The sequence below is a fragment of the Neoarius graeffei genome, chromosome 24 (genome assembly GCF_027579695.1).
Source record: "Neoarius graeffei isolate fNeoGra1 chromosome 24, fNeoGra1.pri, whole genome shotgun sequence".
Lineage (NCBI taxonomy): Eukaryota > Metazoa > Chordata > Actinopteri > Siluriformes > Ariidae > Neoarius > Neoarius graeffei.
The window spans coordinates 41,354,678-41,378,326 of NC_083592.1; the positions used below are offsets into that span (position 1 = coordinate 41,354,678).

The 23,649-nt window shown below is 39.6% G+C and overlaps 1 protein-coding gene across 3 annotated transcripts in view; it reads right to left on the reverse strand.

The window, feature by feature from the left end:
* Positions 1-1,081: 1,081 nt before the first annotated feature.
* antxr2a (ANTXR cell adhesion molecule 2a) overlaps positions 1,082-23,649 on the reverse strand; it is an 89,254-nt gene continuing 66,686 nt past the window's right edge. For all 3 annotated transcript variants that reach the window (XM_060907249.1, XM_060907250.1, XM_060907248.1), the window contains one exon: positions 1,082-3,988. In XM_060907249.1, coding sequence (XP_060763232.1) covers positions 3,950-3,988 — 39 coding nt within the window. In that variant the 3' untranslated portion in view covers positions 1,082-3,949. The remainder of the gene's footprint in view (positions 3,989-23,649) is intronic.

Consider the following 23,649-nt stretch of genomic DNA (forward strand, 5'->3'; position numbering starts at 1 on the left):
CAAAGACCTACAGATTGAGGCAGGGGTATTATGGGTAGATCAGTGAAGAGAAATCAGTGACAGGCGTTTACTTGTTTTATTTTTCATCCATCTTTAGTAATTGCTTGATCCTGGTCAGGGTCATGGTGGATCCAGAGCCTGTCCTGGGAACACTGGGAATCCATTGATGAAATGCCAGTCCATCGAGGTCACCATGCAGACACACATTCACAATTATTCACATCTAGGGGCAATTCTGCGTAACTAATCCACCTACATACATGTTCTTAGGAGGTGGAACACATGGAGAACATGTGCAGCTCCACACAGAGAGCAACCCGAGCTCAAGATCGGGCCATGGAGCTCCACCAGTGTACTGCCCTTAAACACATTCTTATTTTCATTGTATTTTAATTGATTATTAAACTTAGGATATAAAATAGAATAATAAAATAGTAAATGTTAATTATATATACCGATATAAATTGCTTTTAATATAATTATATTTTAAACATACTTAAAATGTACAGTTATAACACTGTAAAATAAATTAATACAGTGTCCTGAGCTGGATATAATATCCAGTTAAATAGACTGTACCTGGTAAGGTCGTCATCGTATTATTTTATAGAAATTTTTTTTTCTTTTTCCTCCTTTTCCCTTTTTCCTTATAAATGTTATAAAACTGCTATCATGATTAAACATGAAGCAACAAACACAGTCACTAACTGTTCAGTTTTACTGAGTGTACGAAGTTACTGCTTTAAATAAATAATCCAAGAAAAGAAGGATGCAATTTAAGTGTTCGTAGTACGTGTTGTTGTTATTATTGCTGTTGGAATGATGTCGTAGTTTACTGACATCCTGTGAAAAAGTTCTTTACATCAGATATTTGATTATAAATCCTTCATAAATGAGCAGAATTAAAAGCATATGAAAATACAGGTTTGACTCTATGAATGTTACTGCGACGTGTTTGAAGCTCCACAAAATGCTCAGCTGAGTGTTAATCTGCTTGTGTGTGTGTGTGTGTGTGTCTGATGAATCTGTTAGTGTTCAGTGATACCATCTGGGTGCTTATGCAGAGTGACCACAGCTCCACTTGGCAAAATATAGCTACATTTATTTCATACAAATGGACAGAACAATAATGCAAATTAAATGTTTCAGCAAAGCTCCATGAAGATGATTTCGCTCACAATGCATAGCGAGGGTTTGGTGACTACAGGATATTTTAGCACACGTGAAACATAGCACTATATCGGTCAATACTACTGCTGCAATGTATAAACTTGGACTGGTCTACTTACACACAGAAATAATGCCCTTTATACGAGGCATCAGCCAGCAAACTTTTTTCACTCAGTTTTCACATTTTCAATATGCATATGATGAGTAGAATTAGTAATACTGAATATGAATGAGAATGACTGGAATATTTAAAAAAAAGGACATAAATGGAGTATCGTAACGTTGGAGCAGCTCCACATGAACTTGTATGTTATTGTTAAATAAATTATTCCTGAAAATATACACTTTTTTTTCTTTTGATGCCAATTAAATTACACATTCAATGTTGAAAATCACAGCATTATCAAAGATTTAATTTCATTAAAAAAAACAAACAAAAATGATATTAAAAACATTTTTAATGAACTATTTTCATAAAAAATACTTAACATTTTCTGTTCATCATTATTATTATTTGCATGTCACCTTAAAATGAAGGAGTATAAAAATATTACATTTAATAATAATAATAATAATAATAATAATAATAACACATTTGCATGGTGACGGTGTTGTTTACTGAAGAGTAAGAAACAGAAATACGTTTTGAAATTCAGTCTTGTAAATACGAAAGGTGCAAAACAAGACTGGTATTTCAGTCCAAGGGAAGCCACTCATCCCTGCGAAAGTACATTATTGTGCACACAGAAAAAAAGAAAGACTCAATGTGATGATTATAAAACACATAAATATAAAATGCTTTGAACAGAAAAACAGAATGAAAGAAAAAAATACTTATTATATGTATATATTAAAAAAACAAAAATTACAAATTAAGAAAATGTTATGCTAACCTTCAAACTCTCCACAACAGTGCACAAGGCTGAATTGTTGTGCTAACTTTTACATGCGGAGATAGTAAGATAAAAAGCTGTGTTACCGCTGTGCACATGTCTAATGAGGATGAGTAACAGTTCATGAATCCGTGACATAAAATAAACTAAGAAAAGGCAACAAATTTTTGTACATGTCGGAAAAAAAAATGGAATGAGTTTCTTGCAAATATGATTTATTTTTTCCTTTTTTTTTTGTTTATTCCGAGACTTTTTTTTTGAATTGCGGCCTGAGGAGTAAATCATGGCGTTTAAAATTCAAATGAAGATAACAAAAGAATAATTAGAGCGGCGTGCTACGGCAATACCCCTACTGTCTCCGAGCTCTCGCCTGCACGCCGAATGGAAGCGTCTGCACCCCTTTTCCATTCCCCCCTCAAACTTGATGGTTGTTGAACTTATTTTTAGTGTCATTTGATAAGCTTCCCTGCTTGCATCGAGACATCCCACTGACCCAGCCACTGGTCATTGTCTATACCGCTTCCCATCAAAGCTGGCGCGCTTTGTCAGATTTCCACTCGAATATCCATTCTGCATCTGAAGTAGCGCATCCAAAGTGACTGGATCGTTCGAGCCTTTTTTTTCCCCCTCAGCTGCTGCCCTGTTTCCCCCCCGATGGCATTTCTAACTGTACTGGCATCATTTCCTGAGCGGCATCATGACAGCGCATCGTACGAATGTACAAATAATATATATATATATATTGCTTACTTTTGTGTGTATGTGCGTGTGTGTGAGAGAGAGTGAGATAGATGAGGATAATATCTGGAAATGAACAATACTCGTTCATATGACACCTTTTCAAAATTTGCATTTTGGGTTTTGCATGATGGGTCTTTTAATTCCAGTTGATGCAGAGAGAGTAATGGGTCATTCAGTGTCAGAAGGCATAAAAAACCCCCAAAAAACATGAGCACATACTTCGCAGGCTGCTGCTTGCTCTTGCCTTCAATTATTTTAATTATTTTTGATACTTTTAAGTCATCAAGTCATATTTAAGTCCACATCTATATTTATATCTATATGTTAAAAGTATTTGCATTTATAAATCGTGATAGTCAGTGTATTAGTGACAAAAAAAAATCGCACACACAACTCTTAAAGTCCCTCAAAAGTAGCCACTTTGTTTATGTGATGTCTCGTGGTAAAATAACGCTCTGTTAATTTCTCTATTCCCGAGTGCATGATGATGGAAAGGTGTCTCCACGAAACTAAAGGGCAAAGTCCTAGCGCGTCCAAGACCTTAGGGCGTTCTGTCTACAGTTTGTCATGCGTGTGCACTTCTCAGTGTTAAAATGACAGGATTTGCAGTCAGTGGTCCCGCTAGGCACTGGGCGATACTGGCGAGGCTTTGTGGTGAGACATTGCCAAGAGGCACTGGACTTTCTGCACTCACCAAGCCTACTGGGATTATTGACTCCAACGGCAAACAATCTTCCTCTTTTTATTTTCCCCTCCAAAGTAGCCTCCGTCTGTGTCCTTAAAATTAGCTTTTTCTTCCCGCCCCCCACATAAGACACAATATGGTCGGAATATGTTAAGCCCATGGTGTGTATAAAAATACTATCCATATCTGTCTCAAACTATTGTGCTTATCAGAAATTAAGCTTAAAACATTCAGAAAACCAGGATTTAAGTCTTTAGAATGGGAAACAAGTTCAGATGTAATGAAATGGCCAATATAAATTTGAATAAAATTCAAAGATTATTAACCTAATATACATGCTGTAACACAACAGCCAAAGGACAAAGGATATTGTCTCAAAAAAACACACACACACATGAAATCACTATTTTTTTTCCTCTGATGTTTTCTCAATCCTTACATTTTGATGATTGAAGTCTGTCTAGTGACGAGGGACTCGACTGAAATTCATGCAGCGTCCCTGAAAGAAAGAAAATAAAGACATTAAGAAAAAAGTTAATTTGACACTAAAAAGTTAACACGATATTTAGAGTCCATGAACTTTCTTACATTTCTTTAATAATAACATCACAGACACCTTTTTTTTTTAAATAATCTACTCTAATATTTTAATGAGTAATTAATTCATCATGAGTGAGTCTGAATGTTCCTGTTGAATAAATCTGCATGTAATGTGATTGGAGATGATGGTGAAAGCAAGGATTCATTCATTAAAGGCTTCAAAAAAAAGAAAGAAAGAAATATTTAAAACAATAAAATGCTATATATGTAACTGTATACTCAAATATGGGCCATTTTGTAAATATATATACACACACACACACACACACACACACACACACACACACACACACACACACACACACACACCCTGTTCCATTAGGGTTTCATAATCATACAGTTTTCCTCACACATGAAAATGAGCTGTTATTATAATTAATTTATGACATTTAATATCCTGACACATTCTCTCAGAACACTAAAGTATTAAAACCTGAAAATGTGTGTGTGTGTGTTTTTGATAGAACGTTTAAATATGAAAGCCAAAGATATGACCATGACAAGGATAAATACACGGCGTTGATACAAAGTGTGCTCGAATTATATGAACCCAGTTTCTGCTCTGTTCCCTGCACATACACAGATATATTAGTGTATTAGTTTATTAGTGTGAAGTTATGTCCAGTTTGTTAGTCTCTCTGTCCCTCAGTGGCAGAGTGTAAAGAGTTTATTGGCTTCAGAGCTCATTTCAGACCACTGGAGACATTAAACAACTGGCAAAAAGAGGGAGCTCTCGCACAGCTTATTCCTTTACACACACACACACACACACACACACACGTCTTTGTGATTTTTCAGGACATTGGATAATACTGTACATAAATAACATACTGTATGTATTGTATGTATGCAGCGACCTACAGGATATCTAGTAAAGCTGTTCTCTACCGAATCCTGAATCTAACTGTAATTGTAACCATAGTAACCACAAAACAGTAGATTTATGCTTTCAGTTTTGAAAATAGAAAGTACACAGCTTATATCATTCACTAGTCACTGGTCATGGTAAGTTACCACTGCGACTTTATAGTTAATTCATGTCAATGTTGGTTAATCGACAAGTGACCCAAACGATTCAGAGAAATTTTTTTTATTTTGTAAGTAAAAATACATAGTACAACATAAAACATAATCTGCTATATTGTCTCATGAGTTCATTCTGTGGTTGAAGTGTAAGCTAGTTGAGATAGCTGTGGTGGCAGATCTGGTCTATAAATTATAGCATTTGTTCATACATTGTTTGATTTTGTGAAGTCTCGTCAAGCTTTGGTTTATCGTTCAAAAAGTAGCCACCATATGACTCTAATTCTAATGGGGGAAGCCATGGCCTAATGGTTAGAGAAGCATTTTGGGACCAAAAGGTCACCGGTTCGATTCCCTGCACCAGCAGGAACAGCTGAAGCAATCCCTTGAGCAAAGCACCAAACCCCCAACTGCTCCCCAGGCTGCTCTGGGTATGTTGTACATCATTCTGGATAAGAGTGTATGCTAAAGGCCATTAATGTAATGTCATGGTGCTTCAATGCTTCAGGCTTTGAGTTACAGATGAGAAAGTGTGGGTTCAAATCCCTGAACATAGGTTGGGTCCTTCAGCAAGACCCTAGCTCAGTTGTATCCTGCACCATGAACATGAATCTGAAGGGCCTCAGAGAGAAGCAGGAACTGGAGTGCTAAAGTCCATGAGTCACGAAGAGGTGGACTTGACCAAACAAAGCATCAGCCAACAAAGTGTGTCATTTTATACTATGTAAGACATTATGGTATTGTACCGTAGGCATATTTACAGTTGTTGATTGTAAAAAAACAACAACAATATTTTACTGGTAACCCTATTAGCAACTCTGTTGCCAGTAAAATGTACAGTCAATTTTAACAAACAAAGGTTACTACAACAGTCAAAACTTTAGGTAACAATAAGGCAATACCTATTTTTTTTAGTCAACTCTGTTGCTCCATCCATCAAATAAAATTTATCACCACTGCCATGCCTCTTTGGTTAAAAATACTCAACTACCAGGACCATAAATAAACACTTTAAGTTGCTGTCATTTGCCCTACTTTTGCAAGTGCTAATGCACATTGGACGAAACCCGGCAGTGCCATATACTCTCCACGAATGGAAGGCTTCTCCTGTAAGCCATGTGAGGCAGACCCTCTGTGCTAGATCTCGTTCTGTCAACAAATAAGGCGCATCAGATGCTGTTTTGGCCATGGCCGGCTGCGCCGTTAAGTTCACTGGATTTCAAGAGCTTTGACAGAGGAGCTCTGAAAAGCTGCCCTGCTCTGCACACAACGGCCCAGAGAGCAGACCAGGTGTGATACAATACGGTCAGTCCCGCTCTGAACCACTCGCTCCAACGCAGCAGCCGGCTCCGGTTTGGCATTTCCTACTGCACTCTGTGCCATGGTGGCCTGAGGTGGGCAAGACCCAACCATGACAATGCCAAGAGAATAGAAGGATATAGGGCTGGATGTCAGTAGTCACGGAATCAGATAGATGGGTTGTAAAGTGAACATTTAAAGATCATCAGAAAAAGATTTTATATTTCATAATTCAGCAAAGACTTTCACAAAGGCTTTAAAAAAAAAAACACCCTCTGTATTTAAAGTTGCTAATATGTTAAGCTTTAACAAAATCACAACAAAAAATTCCCTGTCCTTCTCCAGTCCATGGAGCAGCTTCATACATCTCAAGAGAAAAAAAGGGAGGCAAGAAAGGAAAGCGCATGACAGTTTCTGAGAACATAGATCTTATTAAAACCTTCCAAAACACATTTTGATTTCTCTCCGTTTTAAATAAAAGCCTCGGTCTCATCAAAAGACTATCCATCTCTATTTCAAAACATATCTAACACCTACAAAGAGCAGCCAAAAGCAGACTTCATGACATCATCTCCTTTCGATGTTCTTATGCTTGGAGCAATTTCCATAGCACACAATGTTGATAGCGTCAGGCTTCAGAGAGCATGTCGTGCTGATTGTGCAGTGTGTTGGGGCACCAGGCCAATGGACCAGTCCATCTGCAAGATGGCATCTCATCTTCTACTAAACCCGTGCACTGGAACAGCTTGATTCCCTTGACGTTAGAACTCTCTGAGGAGCTGTTTCACAATTCCCTGCTCTCTGAAACTGAGATTCAGTAAGTGCAGGCAGGATCTGTGCAATTAAACTCTGGCTTATTCGCAGATCCGTAACCTGTCATCTTAAAATGTTTGAATAAAAATACTTCCATGTTTGAATGTTTCTACTATAGCCAATAAGAGAGTCAACAATATTAGAGAACAATAATAAGTTTTTTTTATATTCTCTCTAAATAATTGCACAAAGATAAAATTAAATATTTAATATATATCATGGACTTGCTAAAGTCTACTGTAATCAACAGATAGAACAAATATTCACACTGTGACAAATTTTGATAGGGCGTCGTCCTGAAAACTCAATGATGCAATACAGCAAGTTACATTAGTTCTGACTTTACATATTGAACACATTAAATGTTCAGCATGGGACAAGAGCTACAGCTGCAAATAGGCTGATGGTTAGTCCCAGAAGAAGCACTAAATACTGAAGAATCAACATCCTATCTTGAATGAAATTACTCTTCAGTGTTTTGAATATGGGCTGTATCCAGATTTGAGTTATGTGTGCATAGATTTAACACTGAAATTGTATGCATCGGTATTCAGATCTCAAACTTAAACTCTATTCAAGCATGACATGAGAATTAAGGCCTGGTCCCACAATAACTATAACTATAACAATAACTATAAATAAATCGGTCCCCTGCAATTTATGTGGTTGGTGCTCACACCAGATCGATAATGATACCTATAGCCCAGGCCTGGGTTTATCCGTATCGGTGAGATTACTACTGGAGCAATATTTCCAGACCTGGACCTGATCCGATCAAACATCTGACTAATCAGGTAATTGTTTACATGTGACGTTGTCTGAGCACGTGCTATTTTTCCCCAGGCATCTTTGTACTTTTATCTTTGCATCATGAAGTCACGGAATATGGATTCACAGAAAATAAAAATATAATACAAAGCATGGATCTTTTATTTATGGTTATGTGATTATTCTCCATGAAATATCAATAGTAAATTAATAAAGTAAACATATAAATGCAGGTAAAAAAATTTTTTATCTGTGATACATCATCCGTATGAAATCAGTAGCCAATCTCTGATACACTGAAACGTCCGGGACCAATTTGTAAATTATTAGCATCAATGATGCAGCTGTATTAAAATCTGTAACCACTTCGTATTTTTATCCTTTTTTTTATTATATTTCCATAGTCTGTTACCTATCCGTATTTTGTCAACCACTGGAGTGTTTGCATGGGTTGTTTTGAAGTCCAAGCTGTACAGTATGACCCAGAATAATGTGCTACTACTTAGAAAAAACTTCCATGACTATTCCTTAGCTGCATGCATTTATTTACCTGAGTGACAGGACCAACCAATACTATAGTCGGGATTATAGTTGTGGTGTGACTGCTCCAGACTGGAACTAAATCCAGGCAGAGGTATAGTCATAGTTGTAGTTATACAGTGATGCTTGAAAGTTTATGAACCCTTTAGAATTTTCTGTATAAATATGACCTAAAACATCATCAGATTTTCACACAAGTCCTAAAAGTAGATAAAGAGAACCCAGTTAAACAAATGAGACAAAAATATTATACTTGGTCATTTATTTATTGAGGAAAATGATCCAATAATACATATCGGTGAGTGGCAAAAGTATGTGAACCTCTAGGATTAGCAGTTAATTTGAAGGTGAAATTAGAATCAGGCCTTTTCAATCAGTGAGATGACAATGAGGTGTGAGTGGGCACCCTGTTTTATTTAAAGAATAGGGATCTATCAAAGTCTGATCTTCACAGCACGTTTGTGGAAGTGTATCATGGCACAAACAAAGGAGATTTCTGAGGACCTCAGAAAAAGCATTGTTGATGCTCATCAGGTTGGAAAATGTTGCAAAACCATCTCTAAAGAGTTTGGACTCCACCAATTCACAGTCAGACAGATTGTGTACAAATGGAGGAAATTCAAGACCATTGTTACCCTCCCCAGGAGTGGTCGACCAACAAAGATCACTCCAAGAGCAAGGCGTGTAATAGTCAGCGAGGTCACAAAGGACCCCAGGGTAACTTCTAAGCAACTGAAGGCCTCTCTCACATTGGCTAATGTTAAATGTTCATGAGTCCACCATCAGGATAACACTGAACAACAATGGTGTGCATGGCAGGGTCGCAAGGAGAAAACCACTGCTCTCTAAAAAGAACTTTGCTGCTCATCTGCAGTTGGCTAAAGATCATGTGGACAAGCCAGAAGGCTATTGGAAAAAATGTTTTGTGGACGGATGAGACCAAAATAGAATTTTTGGTTTAAGTGAGAAGCGTTATGTTTGGAGAAAGGAAAACACTGCATTCCAGTTTAAGAACCTTATCCCATCTGTTTAACATGGTGGTGGTAGTATTATGGTTTGGGCCTGTTTTGCTGCATCTGGGCCAGGACGGCTTGCCATCATTGATGGAACAATGAACTCTGAATTATACCAGCGAATTCTAAAGGAAAATGTCAGGACATCTGTCCATGAACTGAATCTCAAGAGAAGGTGGGTCATGCAGCAAGACAACGACCCTGAGCACACAAGTCATTCTACCAAAGAATGGTTAAAGAAGAATAAAGTTAATGTTTTGGAATGGCCAAGTCAAAGTCCTGACCTTAATCCAATCGAAATGTTGTGGAAGGACTTGAGGCGAGCAGTTCAGGTGAGGAAACCCACCAACATCCCAGAGTTGAAGCTGTTCTGTACGGAGGAATGGGCTAAAATTCCCCCAAGCTAGTGTGCAGGACTGATCAACAGTTACCGGAAACGTTTAGTTGTAGTTATTGCTGCACAAGGGGGTCACACCAGATACTGAAAGCAAAGGTTCACATACTTTTGCCCCTCACAGATATGTAATATTGGATCATTTTCCTCAATAAATAAATGACCAAGTATAATATTTTTGTCTCATTTGTATAACTGGGTTCTCTTTATCTACTTTTAGGACTTGTGTGAAAATCTGATGATGTTTTAGGTCATATTTATGCAGAAATATAGAAAATTCTAAAGGGCTCACAAACTTTCAAGCACCACTGTAGGTATAGATATAGTTATCACTGTTGTGGGACTGGGCCCTTATACAGCCAGGGTGGAGTTTGAATAAAACAAAAGTGTGTCTCAGTTATGTACAATTCAATTCTTGAACTTATCTTCCATGGTATTAGTCTGAGTAAGGAACATCATGTAGTCCAACACGATATGTGAAGCTGAATTGTTGTTCTCTGTAAGTGCACCTAACTTGACTTATGTACGTTGACTTATGCTTAACCCGTCTCTGAATACTCACAAATATCCCAACATAAATACTGATTTCACTTTGGTCTGAAGTCAATGACTTAAGTCTTCAGCTCTGAATGGCCCAATATGTAAGAATAAGGAACTTTGGTCATAGGAACTATATGGTTCCTTAAGCCCTGCAATGACCTGGCGACTTGTCCAGGGTGTACCCCGCCTCTCGCCCATAGTCAGCTGGGATAGGCTCCAGCTTGCCCACGACCCTGCACAGGATAAGCAGTTACGGATAATGGATGGACGGTTCCTTAATTAATGCTTAAGTACATAGTAGTTTATTACAGTGATTAGTTGTTGAGGAGTCTACATTAGGGCTTGATCAGAGGGCAAACTCTTCAATCTTGTCAGACTCGAGTCCTCAACCAAAACTCGGCAAATTTGCCGACAGATGACTCTGCATTTGTAGCAACAGATTTGGACGACATGCAGGGAATTGTTGATCGCTTTGCTACAACCCTCTTTGGATTGAAAATCAATACCACAAAATAGAACTCCTGTACCAACCCTCACCTGAGCCACAGGCAAGGTCAAACAACATTGTTTTGATCAATGGAATGCCTCTTAGGAGTTCTGAGAGTTTCGTCTACTTAGGCAGTGCAGTTCCCAACACAAACTCATCAGACTTCGAGGTAGACCACCGGATTCAAGCTGCCACCAAAGCCTTTGGTGCATTACAAAAGCAACTATGGTTGTGCCATGATATCAAGGGAACCACCAATTTGAAAGTATACAATGCCGCAGTACTGCCATTTCTGCTTTACGCCACCGAGTGCGTGACACTCTACTGTAAACACTTCAAGAAACTGATAAAGCTACAACTCCGTCAACACCTGCATCAAATCCTCAAAATAAGATAACAGGACATGGTCCCCGATGTAGAAGTTCTTGGGCGAGCCAATACAGTAAGCATGGAAGCCTCCCAACTTCATGAGGCTTCAGTGGTGCATGCCTGACATGCGACTACCTGAGCCGTTTTCTATGGAGAACTGAGCCTAGGAAAGAGGAGACAAGGAGGACAGAAACTGAGGTACAAAGATGTTTTGAAGAGGAACATGAAGAATGCTGGAGTTATCAATCAGATGTGGGAAAGGGATGCCTCGGATAGAGCAACATAGCAAAGCATAGTTAAAAGCTCAGTGTCTGCAATTGAAGACAAGCGTCAAAGGGAGTATACGAGGGCTCACAAAACCAGACATTCCATAGCAGGTCAACCAGGCCATTCATGTCACCACTGTGGACGACTTAACACTCTGGTGCGGGCCCCGTGGCCCATCTGTGTTTCTGCACATCTTAATGAAGCCATCATTGTTGCTCATAGACAGTTGAGTTGTCGAGGAACGACTATGGTTGCACTTGATTACTTACTGATAAGTAAGTACTTAAGCATTAATTAAGGAACTATATTGTAAAGTGTTACCAGAACTTATAGTTAAAAATCAAAGCCTTTGGTTAAGGCTTGGGGTACCAATCAGCGTTACTAAGATGACACCTTTGGTCCGTAAAGCAAGGCCCTTAACCCAAGCAAGCGAGGATAAAGGAATTTCACTGTAATGCACTTGAACATGTCACAGTAAAGTTTTTTTTTCTTCTTTAAGAGAAGCATTCTCTAAATATTCCCGTATAACAGGTGTGTACTGATTTATGCACACTACCAATATGTATCATTCAAATACCAAACCAAAATGAGAAGTCTTTCAAAAGGGCTTCTGCTGTGTAATTTACAAGAACATAAAATAGCACCTTGTGCTAACATAATATTTATCTCAGAATACCTTTTTTTTTTTTTAAAGGAGGAGCGATAAAGCTTTGACCGGTTCTGCATTAAACCAGGTGACGCGAAGGGAAGTGAAGCTTTTTAATCTTGAGCTGGTCATAAAATACTTATGCTCACATCCAGTATCGTAACATTTGCACACAGTTTATCACCATGTCCATATTTGCAATAATGACAGAGGCAGAGTTAAGGGTAAACACACAATAACTCTCAGTGGCATTAAGATATCAGCTACCAATCTCTCCATGTGATTGATTTGTTGTTTGATTATTCAGATGGTTGTTTGGATGATTTTCTCTGTGCAATGACAAGACCAATGCACCATAAGGTCTTTTCTTGTCAGAAAAGATGGTAGGATGTAAACATATACATATGATCCCATTTAACAGGAATATTTGAGAGCAGTATCAGAGCGTAACAGAGCAACTGATTTGTCCTTTAATACAAGGGCCATAAGTATCATTACATTATGTCTTGATGAGAAGATGATATCTAGAATTGAATAAGAAGTCATTACAATTTTGTCAGAGTAATAGTGATGAGTTGACCAGTTTATTATAGATGCATATATTATAGTTGTTACCATTTTGTCCGGATAATAATTTAATATTATTTACTAAATCATTACACGTCAGTCAACAGTGTGATTAGTAATTACTGAGGAACTACTTTGGCGACACTTGATTACTTACTGCTAAGTTAGTATTATTAAGGAACTGTACTCAAAAATCCAGTTCAGTGATTATGGTTTGGGCAATTAATCAACACTGCCAAGGTAGCACTGTTGGGCCTTTGAGCAAGTCCCTTAACCCAATAAAGATTGAACGTACAATCTTCTTTTTTCGGATGCTCCTGTTTGGGGTCGCCACAGTGGATCTGTTCCACATATTTGATTTGGCATAGGTTTTACATCGGATCCCCTTCCTGACACAACCCTCTCCAATCTATCCGGGCTTGGGACTGGCACTAAGTATGCACTGGTTTGACTTGGCTGGGTATTTTACCTAATCTGCATGTCTTAGAACTGTGGGGGAAACCAGAGCGCCCAGAGGAAACCCACACAGACACGGGGAGAACATGCAAACTCCACACAGAAAGGCCTCCGTTGGCCATGAGGTTCAAACCTGGAACCTTCTTTCCTTCTAGCTGTGAGGTAACATTGCTAACCACTACACCACCGTGCCACCCCAAAGATTGAATAGAGCATTAAGAAACAGAACAAATCTATTGAGTTGTCTGTTGGTACAGGAGCCATAAGGATCAATACTTGACTAGAAAATAATTGTCATGGTTATTCCAACAAATAAATATTATGACTGGCCTAAAACAGTGTGGAAAGACAACACTTGTTGCAAGACAGCAGGTGTTTAAAACACATTAACTGGAGTTAATAAAATACAGCAGAAAAAAAAGCAGCGGTAAAAAATATTCATGGTAATTCAGCTCCTTTCTGAAAGCTCCAAATGTTTTTATAAATGGAGCGTGCATATAAGTGTACATCATGACTCTATGCTGGGACCGGAAAGCTAAAGCACAAATGGTTTCTAGATTCAAACCATAGGCAGAGTGACAGGATGTTGACTCAGTACCAGAGAACTGTTGCTTCCTTTAACCACCATTTCAATTTTTGGAAAAAAAAAGAAAGAAAGAAATATCTCTCTATATATATACAACCACAACGCTGTTCTTGCACACCACTGCACTTCACCACACCACACCACTATGTTAAATAGATCCAGTGAATAAAATCAAATGCAATCAAAGCTTAAAACAGAGCTTTTTTCAGTCAGCAGTGGTATGCATTCATGACATTTTTTTTGTAAGTTTTTAAAATATAAAAAATAGTTAAAGAATAACTCAGAATTTCTCACTCAAGCACCACCAGCTAGTGAACAGATCAGCACAGAAAGCCTTTTCCCATAAAAACTGCACAGGTGACGTCACAGAAAGCGTGCAGATGTTTCCTAATCACTACCCTTCCTCTTTCCCCAGAATATTTTTGTCAGGGTAAGGGTACATCATTGCCAGCTAACAGCTCTGGGCACCATCCTCTGGTTGTTTGAGAGAAAATGCCAGTCGTTTTGGCGGAGCACGGACACTCACAGACGGCACAGCCGGGCACAGATGGCACTAATGGACAAGTGAAATCCAACAGAGGGAGTGGGACTGAGCCGCAGAAGAAGCGTCATTCCAAATAGCTGCGGTGGAAGCCAGGCCCCCATACCATCTTCCAGTGGGGTTACTACTGCAGTGCTTCTAACATAAAGAATTTAAAGTGATGAAATATTCATGATAAAGGCAGGGATGCTGTTTGGAAATGAATGAGTTGGATCAAACAGAATTTTAAGCAATTGATTTTTTAATTAAATAAATGTAGACAAACAAATGTTTTTCTTGCTTGTTTGTGAGAATTTAAAGTATAGTTATAGGATTATCTTACAAACAGCATTCTTCAATTAAGACCAGGGTATTTAAAAATTATGTTGTGTTTATGCAAATATTTTATTTGTTTATTTGTATGTACTGTATGTGTATTTGGGGATAACTTGTTGAAAGATCCATCTATTGCCAAGTACTAACCTCTTGGCAGAAGAAACCAGGTTTTGGGCTACAATTTAGAGGAATTCGTGATGGCACCAATCTTTAAAGGGACGCTTAATTGTGAACATTTTGCAGAAACAAGAGTACAGAAGAAGCAATCTGATTCATTAAACTGTTATGAACACAAATAGTGAATTGGCTTCCGCTGCGTGGACACAGGTTCCACACCCACTAGTTCATTATTTGTGTCATTTGCACATGACACCAAATTTTCCCTGATGTACATCTAATTTACATAAAACAGGCTACTCATGCTTCGAGGTATAGATAAAGAAAGAAAGAGCCATCCAAACCCCAAGGAAGACCGAGGAACAGAAGAGAAAACGGTATTTCAGTGAAGTTTAGTCTGAGGTACTTTTTGTCTGAGATGAATAAAAAGAGATGGTTATGGAAGCAGTTTAACTGGACTGCTGCACTAACAGCACCGAGTCACGGGTCAGCTAGCGTTGGCCTTGGCTACTGCTACTGCTACACCAGCTGGAAGATAACTGGACTGCCGTGCTAACAGCACCGAGTCGTGGGTAAGCTAACGTTGGCCTTCGCTAACACTACTGCTACACTGGCTGGAAGGTAACGGGACTGCCACGCTAACAGTACCAAGTGTCGCAGGCAAGCTAGCATTGGCCTTCACGAATGCTATGTAAAGTATATTTATTGATCGATTTTTATTCATAAGTCAGAATGAATTACCACTTTCTTCTTCTTCTTCATCAGCCCATATAATCCCCTCAAGGGGGGGTCGGGTTTCCATATAGCCACTCTCCATTTTTGTCTATCACTCACCCGGGTCAGGTCAATCTGCTGAGCATCCTCTTTGATGACATCCCCCCTATCTTTTCTTTGGGCATTCTCTAGGTCTCTTCCCTATTTCCATTCTTTCCGCTACCCATCTAATTATTCCTCTTTATGTGTCTATACCAGCCTTTCTCAACCGGGGTGCTGCAGCACCCTGGGGTGCCGTCTGGCTTCGTTAGGTGTGCCGTCAAAAAATTATATATTCTAACATTGAAATAAATAAAATGATTTAAAATTCCAAAAAACGATAGTTACACTAATGCAGATCATCGCCGCCTCATGCATCATCAAAATTTGTCTCACGGCCCCCTTTCCCATGTCACAACGTCACTTCCGGGGTCAGTATGGTCAGCGTGACTGCGTATATTTTATACATGGTTCCCACGGGTCCTTGAAATCCTTGTAAGTTTGTGAATTTGAGAAAAAAAAATCAAGGCCTTGAAAGTTTTTGAAAATATACATAAATAGACATGGGTCACTGAAAGTCCTTGAATTTATATATTTTGTGCAAAAATAGAAATTGAAGACCCTCAGACAGCACTGCATCAAGTACCATCATTCATCATTAGCTGATATAACCACATGGGCTTGGAATTAACTTTGGCAAGCTCTACAATACAGAGTTACATCCACAAAGTTTGCTTAACGTTAGCTCTCTTGCCGCTGTTTAACCTGCATCATTCAACTTCAGTCACTCATGCACGTGATGGTGACTGTCGCACTTTCTTGAGGCAGATGGCATTTATTTGTCTACTCATTTGGCCATGGCCATGTTCATCAAAAATGTGTTTGTGTTGTGAAACTGGTGCTAATGAAATAAACAAGCAGTTTACTTTATCGCTCAACTTACACACTGTTTTGCTGTGCTGTGTTAGAGAAGGCAAGAGACCACATAGTCTGCCATCACTGTAACAGTACAATAGCGAAGTCTTAACACATTCAAGCCTCTCTCTCGGTTTAATTGTTGACTGTGAGCTTTTGTAAAGCCTGCTAGTTCTCATTATAAAAATTCTTAGTGTTGTAACAGTAATTAACCTTGATCCGTCTCTCAGGCTACATCCACACGACAACGGCAACGAGATTTTTTTTTAAAATATCGCGTCCACATGGGCAACGGATCAGTTAAATTTCGGGTCCATATGGCAACGCAACGCTTGGTGAAAACGATGCAATACACATGCCACACCTCTAGGTGCGCTGTAAGACGGTCCCATTGGAGACACCAGAACAATATAAGAAGAAGTAGACGCATGCGCATAAACCCCTTCTTCTGTAGCATTAGCCACATTAGCTTCCGCAGTGTTTGGACTAAAGACTCTGCCCTAAGGGCTATTCTCTCTCTCTCTCTCTCTCTCTCTCTCTCTCTCTCTCTCTCTCTCTCTCTCTCACACACACTTTGCACCATTACACAGTAAATATTCACAGTGAAAATATTTTGTAAGCGCGTTTCATGAACCAAGTTATAGGATTTGTTGACAACTCTCATCGAGTTCGTTATACTTCTACCCGGCGTGAAGCACTGACAGTCATGTGGTTGTGACGTCATCGTAAACAAATCCGTTCTACTCATCCAGACGACTTCGCAACGGTGCCGTTGCCATATTTTTCCACTCTGGGACCCGTTCTCAAAAGATTTCGTTTTGGGGCACCCAAAACGCCGGTGCCGTGTGGACGCCAGGCCGAAACGATAAACAATTTTATCAGATTCACCTGAATCCGTTGCCGTGTGGACAGGGCCTCAAACTATACTGTGCTGGGTCCTTGAATTTGATGGAATTAGGCCTTGAATGTCCTTGAAAAGTCCTTGAATTTGATGTTTAAGAAAGTGTGGGAACCCTGTTTATATGGGGGTGCCTTGAGAATTTGCATACTTCTGAAGGGTGCCGTGACTGAAAAAAGGTTGAGAAACGCTGGTCTATACCACCTAAGTCTGCTCTCTTGTATCTTCTCTCTGAACTTTCTAACTTTTGTTCTTTCTCTGATGGTCTCATTTCTTAGTTTATCTTTCCTAGTAACCACCTCTATAGCTTTGAGGCACCTCATCTCCACCACCTCTAGTCTGCCGAATTGGCTCTTCTTCACTGGCCATATTTCTGCTCCATAGATTAGGGTTGGTCTCACTACTGTTTTGTACACTCTGTTTTTCAGTCTCTTGGGCATCCTTTTGTCATAAACCACTGCCCCAACTCTCCTCCATGCATTTCCTGTGTTTTGAATCTGTGCTTGGATTTCACGTTCCAACTCTCCGTTGTTCTGGATCCAACCATCGAGATACTTAAAGGCAGCTTGGTCTCAGCAAGCTGGTGCTCTTCAACCCTGATGGTGCACTGGGGCTGGGGTTGAGGGTTGTCTGATACTTTCATGACTTCCGTTTTGGCTTTGTTCATTTTCATCCCATGTGCTGTCAGTTTGTCATACCAGATGGAGACCATTTCCTGGAGTTCTTCTTCACTGTTGGCTCTCAGGGCAATATACTAGTCTACCAATATACTACTCAATATCGTATATCGACTAATATATTGGTTTGGTATACTAGTCTGGTTCTCAGGGCAATATACCGAAAGTCTACATTATGGAGCAAGATGACTTTTCTGTAATGAATTACCACTTCTCATCTCATCTCATTATCTCTAGCCGCTTTATCCTGTTCTACAGGGTCGCAGGCAAGCTGGAGCCTATCCCAGCTGACTACGGGCGAAAGGCGGGGTACACCCTGGACAAGTCGCCAGGTCATCACAGGGCTGACACATAGACACAGACAACCATTCACACTCACATTCACACCTACGGTCAATTTAGAGTCACCAGTTAACCTAACCTGCATGTCTTTGGACTGTGGGGGAAACCGGAGCACCCGGAGGAAACCCACGCAGACACGGGGAGAACATGCAAACTCCGCACAGAAAGGCCCTCGCCGGCCACGGGGCTCGAACCCGGACCTTCTTGCTGTGAGGCGACAGCGCTAACCACTACGCCACCGTGCCGCCAAATTACCACTTTATGTTTGTAATTTCTACAATAGTGTGTTCACCCAGTAGAGTACTAGTATAGTACGAATGAGTTGACAGTTTGACACTGTAGTATTCTTATAAAAAAAACTGAGTTATACGAAATGGAGTTTACTGTTGAACAATGAAATATGACAAAAAGTGACTATCTATAATACTGTCAGTGATAACGTTCTATGTATTTTCTACCATCAAAAGCAAAGTGCAACACTTTTTTTTTCTTTCAAAGCTGTTACAGGAAAGTGACCAACAGGCAAAAGTGCACTGATGTTCTACCAAGTCAATTCATGTATTATAATCAAAGGAAATAAACACATCTTACTTAAGCCCTCTCAGCATGTCTGCCTATTTCTCCTGATTTCCTCTGAGAAAGCTCAAAACACTGCAAATGAGCATCCAAAAAAAAAGCCTATGGGCTCATCAGGGCTTTATACTGTCTCTAGGCTGTGTCCTCTGCCATGACTTGGCCTACAAAAAGAAAAAAAAAGGAATGGGTGGGTGCACAGTCCCCAGTTTGCCTTGCCATCCACCAGCACAATGGTGGTCAGGGGTCGCATACGATCTTAGCGAGGGGGAAGAGCGAGTCATGCGACAAGGGCAGTGATAATTGGAGGGAGCTGTCAGGATGGAGCAACGGTGAGTGTGTGCAAAAGTCCTGCCATTTGGACATGTCGGTGCACATGTGCCAGGAAGCCCGCCCTCCCATGGGGTGGCACACATTAAAGCCTGTGATGAGGCTAATGTGGGTAGAAATGGCCTTGGCACTCCGCCCATGTGGGTTCCGTGCCTTGACCTATCAGAGCAGCCTCAATGTAAAGGCAAATGTACAGCTACTCTTAACACCTGATGTAAAGCTCAGACCAACATCACATGAGTATTTTCACTGTAGTTATACTGGATACAAGGTGTAGATTATCTGTTCAGCTTACAGGAACAGGCCAAGTGTCTTATTTCATTTATTATAACCTTATGCAAATTGTCATGAAGTTAAATTGTTAAAGAATTTTCTATTGTCCATCTACGATCTTGAACTCTCTCAGGTGTATTTACAGTATATACTAGTTATAGCAGCATGGGATTCTTCTTCAGCTGAAATACTGGTGGACCGTTTGCCTTTGAAAATATTGTGAAGTACAATTCCATGTCATTCAGAGATTCCAGTATTTCATTAATTAGCTCATTCGGCTGACAAACGATGAGTTTATGCCATCATGTGTTGTCTATCGTCCGTCCAGCGCTGTCTATGTTTCATGAAAATCGCTTCTTCTCTCTCAATTCTTCACCGATTTTTATCCTTTTTGGCAGGAAGGTAGGTCTACCTGGGGTGCATATAGCTTCTACCCAAATTTGCATAATTGCAATTAATAATGAAGATAAGGAGTAATTAAGCCCTAACAAGCAGTTTCCACACAAATCGCTTCTTCTCCCTCAAGTCTTCACTGCTTTTGACTCTTTCTGGCTTGAAGGTAGCAGTTCCTTGGGTGCATATAACTCTTACCCAGATTTGCTTAATTACAATTATTAATGAAGTTATGGACTAATTAAGCCTTAATGAGCAGTTCAACAAAAATTGCTTCTTCTCAGTCAATTCCTCGCCGTTTTGGATTCTTTCTGGCAAATAGGTCGGTATTCCTAGGGTGTATATAGCTTGTATACAGGGCTCTACAGTGCGCACATTTCACTCGCATTTGTGAGCGAATTTTTCGGCCTGCAAACGACGAAAAAAAAAACAAGCGCATTCGTGCGAGGGCTTCTTGTGGCCGACAATTTAGGAAAGCACTGAGCACAGACGTGACGAGTTTAACATTCTAAAATGTATCAAACGTTAAACTGCAAAGTATGTAAATCCAGCGCTGGATAGCCTACCTAATATAGTGTAACGAGTAACGGCCTTGTTGTAAGTGTGTGTGTTCAGTGTTGTGTACGTGCATGTGTGTGTGTGTTCTGCCTGTGCCTTGCTCCCTGTCTGTAGTTGCGTGCATTGCCTCTGTCTTGCACTGCGGTGGTTCCCACGGTAGCCCCGTTCTGCCATGCTAGTGCGTTTTACCGGGACATGAGATTTCAGCATTTTTATTCTTCTCGGTCTGTAGCTTGAATAAGTTTAGGCTACTGAATAACACTTTCAGTTAAAGTTGAGTCTGGTGCCTTTGTGCTGACGCTACAATAGCCTACTATCACAATAAATATCCCCCATAACATTTCCCGTTTTCTACTCATCTTTCTGTGATTGCCCCTCTTTCCCACGGTTGTATGTTGTGGGTGTGGCATTAGGTGGGAAAAGTGCTTTTTGGGGATTCATCAGATCATTCAACTGAGAGATAACTGAGAGCTGGTTCGGACCGAGCTGAGAAATATATTCGCTATGCAGAGAATAACGGCGTTTTTTAAAAGTAATGATGGTGGAAACAAGAATAAAAGAACGGATGAGGAAGAAAGTGTAGTGAAGAAAGCTAGAACGACGGGAGAAGGTGCGGGAAAATTATATAATGAGATGGAAAGCACACACCCCAGTGCAAACATTTAGATGGGAACATACAACACAGCAGAAAAACAAATAATATACAGTATATACAAATGGTGCACGTCACAACACAGCAGAAAAACAAAGAATATATATACAACTGGGCGTGTTGAGTTGCAGATGTTAATTGCACATTAGTTATAGAAACTCAGTTCAGCTACAAAACTCAGGATATTGCACTGTATTTGGTATTGCATTGTATTGGGTATGGATGTAAAAGTGTAGAAATATAAAATATACAAAAGCTATAAAAACTAAAAAGTTGCTCTGTGAGGTTGCACTGTATTTGGTATTGCATTGTATCGGGTAAGTGTGAGAATATTGTCCTTTTAGGTCCTTGTTGGTGCATTGTTGCACCTGCCAGAAGTGGCATCAGTCAGTACATGTAATTAGCCTTTTTCACATTACGTCACTTGCAGAAGAACCTCACATCTGTTTTCAGCCTTTTGAATGGAAGAAGAGGCGGCATGCTAATCTGCTGGCTAACAAGTAGCAACCATAGAAAGTCAGTAAACTTCCTTTCCAAAACAAGGCAGATAGGTGACTGGAATGGTCGCTAACAATACGTAATGATAACAATGCGCAATATTATTATCAATCTTATCTGTGAATGACACAGTTTTATTCACATATGTTGCCGCCGTATACCTCTTCTTCCATTCAAAAGGCTGAAAACGGATATGAGTTCCCCTGCAAGTGACGTAATGTGAAAAAGGCTAATTGTTCAAGGTGGTTATGGCCTGTGGGAAAAAACTGTTTTTGAGTCTGTTGGTCCTTGCTTTGATGCACCTGTAACGCCTGCCTGAGGGCAGCAAGTCAAAGAACTCAGAGCCAGGGTGGGAGCTGTCCTTGATGATGTTGTTAGCTCTGCTGAGCTCTGCTCTCTGTTTAGCTACTGTTTGTTCATTCATTCATTCATTCATTCATTCATTCATTCATTCATTCGTTCATTCATTCTCAATTGAATTTTGCGTTTTATGTGTTGGTGTGTCTAAGGTTTGCGCTGCAATAAACCTTTAAAATGAAAACCTACTTGTGCTTGTGCCCCCATTTTTTTTCCCTGTGCTCCTAACATTTTTAACTTAGGAGCATGTGTGCTCCTGAAAAAAAAAAGTTAGTGTAGAGCCCTGCTTGTATATAGCGTATATAGCTTGCAACATTTATTATGCAAGGTGGCCCACTTTAGATTGTTCCTTCTGGACTAGACGGAGCCGGAGTGAGCTACGCCGTCATTGACGGTCTTGTTTATGAAACCCATATAACAGTCAATTTAAGTATTTTTAATACCCTTAAACTAATAGCCAAAGTTGTATTTATGAAGCACTAAATGGACCTTCTACAACTTTCTCAAAGTGTAATGAATAAGCTGTAAGTAAAAAACTAACTAATAACTTGCAAACTAATAACCTGATCTGCCTCAAGTCAAACCTCAATGACACCTCAAAAATCCAGTACTGCTTTCACCAAAACTGAACGGTTGAAGTTTGGCTGACACAAGATCAACTAGTCTTTAACTGTCTAGTTTTCTTGATCCTGTGCTCATTGTAGCCTCAGATTCCTGATGTGTTGTTCTTCACTTGCAGCCTATCTACCTGAAGATTTGATGTGTTCTTTCTTCTGAGATGCTTTTCTGCTCACCACGGTTGTAAAGAGTGGTTATGTGAGTTACTGTAGCCTTCTGAACTAGTATGACTATTCTCCTCTCACTTATCACAACAAAGCATTTCTGCAGACAGAACTGCTACTGACGGGATGTTTTTTTGCACCATTCTAGACTATTCTTCTTTTCTACATTCTGATGCTTAATGAAACATTAACTGAAGCTCTTGACTTGTATCTGCATTATTGCGTATGAATGAGCATCTGTCCAGCTATTCCTATTAAAGTGGCCAGAGAGTGCATATACCTGTTGATTTTTCTCAGTTTTAAATAATAGTGGTAAAACTTATTTTGCAAAAACTTTAATGACAAAAAGTACTCAAAATTGATATTCGAATGGAAAATGCGAATTATGTTTTATATGTTGAGCGCTAACTTTAAGAAGGGAATAAAACAGTGTGTGGTTGGAGAGTGTTAATAACTCACGTCCCTTGTTTATTCACACGAAAAATAACCATGCAAATCCGTCTTTAATTTATAACTCAGGGCTGTCATAAGACGTTAATTCATTTCGTTGCCTTGCCAAAATTTTAGCTCTAAATTACGACACAGAAAAGTTGGTTGTTATTTAACACCACAAATGCACAGGAGTATGAGAATACACCCAGGCTCCTTGAGCTGCTATGCTCATTGGAAAGCTTCGATGATAAAGCATCTTGTTGTGTCTACTGAGGAAAATATGCTTATCAAGCCTCATGGTAATACAAGCAGTAAATAATGTGATCGCTGCATGGCCACAGAGAAAACGTAGCTGTGCGAAGCCGCTCTGGGCTACGCGAGATTAT